This window comes from Notothenia coriiceps, unplaced genomic scaffold, assembly GCF_000735185.1.
Source record: "Notothenia coriiceps isolate Sejong01 unplaced genomic scaffold, NC01 NC01_scaffold00023979, whole genome shotgun sequence".
Lineage (NCBI taxonomy): Eukaryota > Metazoa > Chordata > Actinopteri > Perciformes > Nototheniidae > Notothenia > Notothenia coriiceps.
The window spans coordinates 5,465-8,764 of NW_011356680.1; the positions used below are offsets into that span (position 1 = coordinate 5,465).

General features: G+C 46.2%; 1 protein-coding gene across 1 annotated transcript; it reads right to left on the reverse strand.

Moving 5' to 3' along the window:
* Positions 1 to 249: 249 nt before the first annotated feature.
* igfbp1a (insulin-like growth factor binding protein 1a) lies at positions 250 to 2,985 on the reverse strand. Its single transcript, XM_010781997.1, has 4 exons — positions 2,357 to 2,985; positions 2,074 to 2,243; positions 1,655 to 1,783; positions 250 to 1,409 (listed from the first exon to the last, which is right to left on the reverse strand). The coding sequence occupies exons 1-4, from the start codon at positions 2,727 to 2,729 to the stop codon at positions 1,299 to 1,301; spliced, it is 783 nt and encodes a 260-aa protein (XP_010780299.1). The 5' UTR covers positions 2,730 to 2,985; the 3' UTR covers positions 250 to 1,298.
* Positions 2,986 to 3,300: the final 315 nt, after the last annotated feature.

The following is a 3,300-nucleotide window of genomic DNA, read 5'->3' on the forward strand; positions in this document are numbered from 1 at the left end:
AGAGCGGGTCAAAAGGCAGCGCGGTGCTGCACGTCCCCGCGAACTGCCTAAAGTTAGACAAAGACCTCCACTTTAGATCCCCGTGATAACACTGCGCAAAAACACACCCAATATAGAAATATGGGTGCATCTGAACGCAGACTTTCATAATCATGTCCTGATGGAACTATTGTGATGTTTATATTTTTGACACCTATGGATGTTTGTGCAACCTGCCTGAGGTGAAAGAGAGGCCAGAGAGCACATAGCTGAGGTTAATGTTTTTATTAAATATATCACCTTTTTTTCTTCTTACATTACATCTCAATTACAAAAGTGTACATACACCTGTGTGAGCAGTTAGTCACTTTGGAATAGACTCACATAAACAATAATTATCTCTCCAACAGCAGCATGTAGGTCGAGCGGACGCGCTCTTTGTGGTCATGTGTTCTTGGTCAGAGAGAACAGCGACATGAAAAGTAAAATAGCAAGTTTTTTTTTACATATACATCAACACAACTGACAGCAGACAAATAAATATCGGAGGTAGGTTAATGTAGAAATACCCGTGTGAGAGGCAGCGCATGGGTGGCACCGCCTGTCGTGCTAACTGTAACCCCATGGAACCATGGGAAATGTTTTCTGAGTACTGTTTAAGGACTGAGAGTTTTGCATTCACTTACAAGAGTTGATCGTGTTCCACATAAGAAAATAAAAAACACAATAATAACAACAAAAAAGTCCATAACAATGGCAACAATGTGAAAATGAATCATAAAAACAACATTTAGAAATACTTCTAAATGACTTTTGGTCACTCAGTGCTTTTGTTCTTGCTTGGTTTGTCACAAACCAAACCTCCAGACAACTCCTTTAAGGGTAGAGCGAGCTCAACTCAGCAGTGGAGTTCCTCAGGGACAAGATACATATATACACTTTATACACCCATAAAAATAATAATATAATAATAACAATAAGGCAAAAAATATGATATAAATACTCATAAAATAATTACAAATAACAAATGAAATAATGTTGAAATAAATAAGGCTAAAGAGTAGAAGTAAAAGCAACAATATTAAAATCTTTCAGAAAACAAAAATAGATTTTCTTTTTCTCTTTTGGACGGGTGTTTGAAGAGGAGGGAGGGGTTTTTGGGTGGCTTGGACCCAGAAACCCCACAATGACAGTGTACCTGAATTAAACACCACCATGGACAGGATCAATAAATAAACAGCTATCAAAAAAATAGAAAGAAAATCAGTGGCTTGCTTCTTCTTTTTTGTTTGTGAGATCTTCATCAGAGGGTGATCTCTTTAAGGGCACTCGGCTTCTGCAGACAGGTCGGTGGAACCTAAAATCTTCTTTCCGTTCCAGGAGCTCACACACCAGCATCGACCCCTCTGTCCGTCAAGAGAGGATTCACACTGCAGGAGAAACACAAAATCATTTTTTAATTCAACTGCCCATGTATCACACACATGTACAGTCATGCAACTGGGTGGCATCACACTCCAACAAAACACACATTGTGGAGGTGCCAAACAAATCCCTACCTGCATCACACACTCGTTTGCTAAACTGTGGTTGACATAATATTGGCTCACATGCAACTTAGTGCTGTCATGGAGTCATACACACACTCAGAGCACATTTTGCTGAATGTACCAACCTGTTTGGGTTTGTAGAGCCCGTGTTTGTCACAGTTGGGGAGGTAGAATCTGGTTAATTTGTCTCCTAACTTCTGCTGGGATTTGGCAATTTTATCCAAGGCTCTCTGCAGCTCAACATGACAGGGCCCCTGTGGAGATGAAACAGACAAGTGAAGGGTTAACTGAGTGCCAACACAGAAATAATACCGCTTTATTATCAGCAAGCACGTGGGCCGACATCAATATAAAACTTGTAATACCATGCACCCTCCCCCTCTCTCTCTACACCATCTCCTCAAATAGCACACGAGCTCCCCCTTGTGGCGCACGAGTCATTTCCCCCCTTTAAACCTCCCCAAAAACTTTTAGCAACATTTTGTACTCAGGGGAATCTCACAGAATTCACACAATGGAACTGGTGCAGGGTTCTGGCTCTCACCTGTTCCACCAGTTTCTTGCGGATGGCTACGAGTTTGGCTTTCATGCTCTCCTGAGCATCGGCAGCAACCCTCGGGTCGAAGGGCTTACTGTGGCCGGGGAGGTGGTGGCTGGAGCCGGGGTCCGAGACGATGGCTGCGTTGTCCATCTCTGCCTCTGGCTCTCCCTGATCTGAGGAAGAAAATAGAATAAATCAAACGGCACTGACTGGATGTAACTGTTATCAGACTTTGGGGATTGTGAGAATGAGGATTTTGTTGTGGTGCTGGATCATATAGGCCTACCTTGTGTCTGGGGCTCGGGGATCGGCTCCTGCTCAGTGCTCTCCGTGCACACGGCTTGTCCCCGGGTGAGGGAGTGCAGCGGCCGGGGGTCGCCGGGTCTCGGGGTGCACCTCAGTCCGGAGCCGCACGGCGCCGTGTAGATCCCGCACAGCTCCTCAGCCTTCAGGGCGCAGGCGAGGCAGCATCCACAGCCGGGTTCCCGCAACACCTCGGCGCATCCGGGCGCCACCGCTGGACACTGGCTCAGCTTCTCCGGAGAACACGGGGCGCATCGGATCGGCTCTGGCCCCACCACCGGGAACCCCAGCGTCCCTGTGGCCAGCACGGAGCACAGCGCTGCCACCACGACGTGCTTCAAATATAATCCACCCATGGTCAACACAGTGAGCTGGATATTAAATATAGAATATAAAAATGTAGAGCAAGGTAGAGAGGTTGAATCAAAGGTAAAGAAGTCGGATTCCCACGGTTCTTGCTCAGTTGCGTCTTGCGTTTGATTTTGGGAAAATGTCTAACTGTGCGTTGCGCGCAGCCGTATTTATAGCCGGGTGAGTGTTTGACGCATCCGCGTTATGAATGATTTCTGAAAAGAAGGTGTGATGATACGATGGGCTGTGATTGGCCCGCCTATGTCCGGTCGGGCAGCTCATTTGAATACAACACTCACGTCAATATTTATTTTGGAATAGGCAGTGCTTGCACGTATCGCAGGCGAGTGACGACACCACTGTTTGATGTTGCAGTCAAGGACCCCCTTTTCTCACCCGGGTGATACCCCAAACTACTTTACCCCTCTCTGCCAGTTTACAGTAACAACTCAGCAGGCACTTTCTTTCTGTTTGTTTTCAGCAGTGGCAACGGGAATACGTGCACACAGCGTCACTTGGGGGGTTTAATCGATAACAGAGGTGAAGCAGGTCCTTGTTTTCCCTGCGGACACAAAC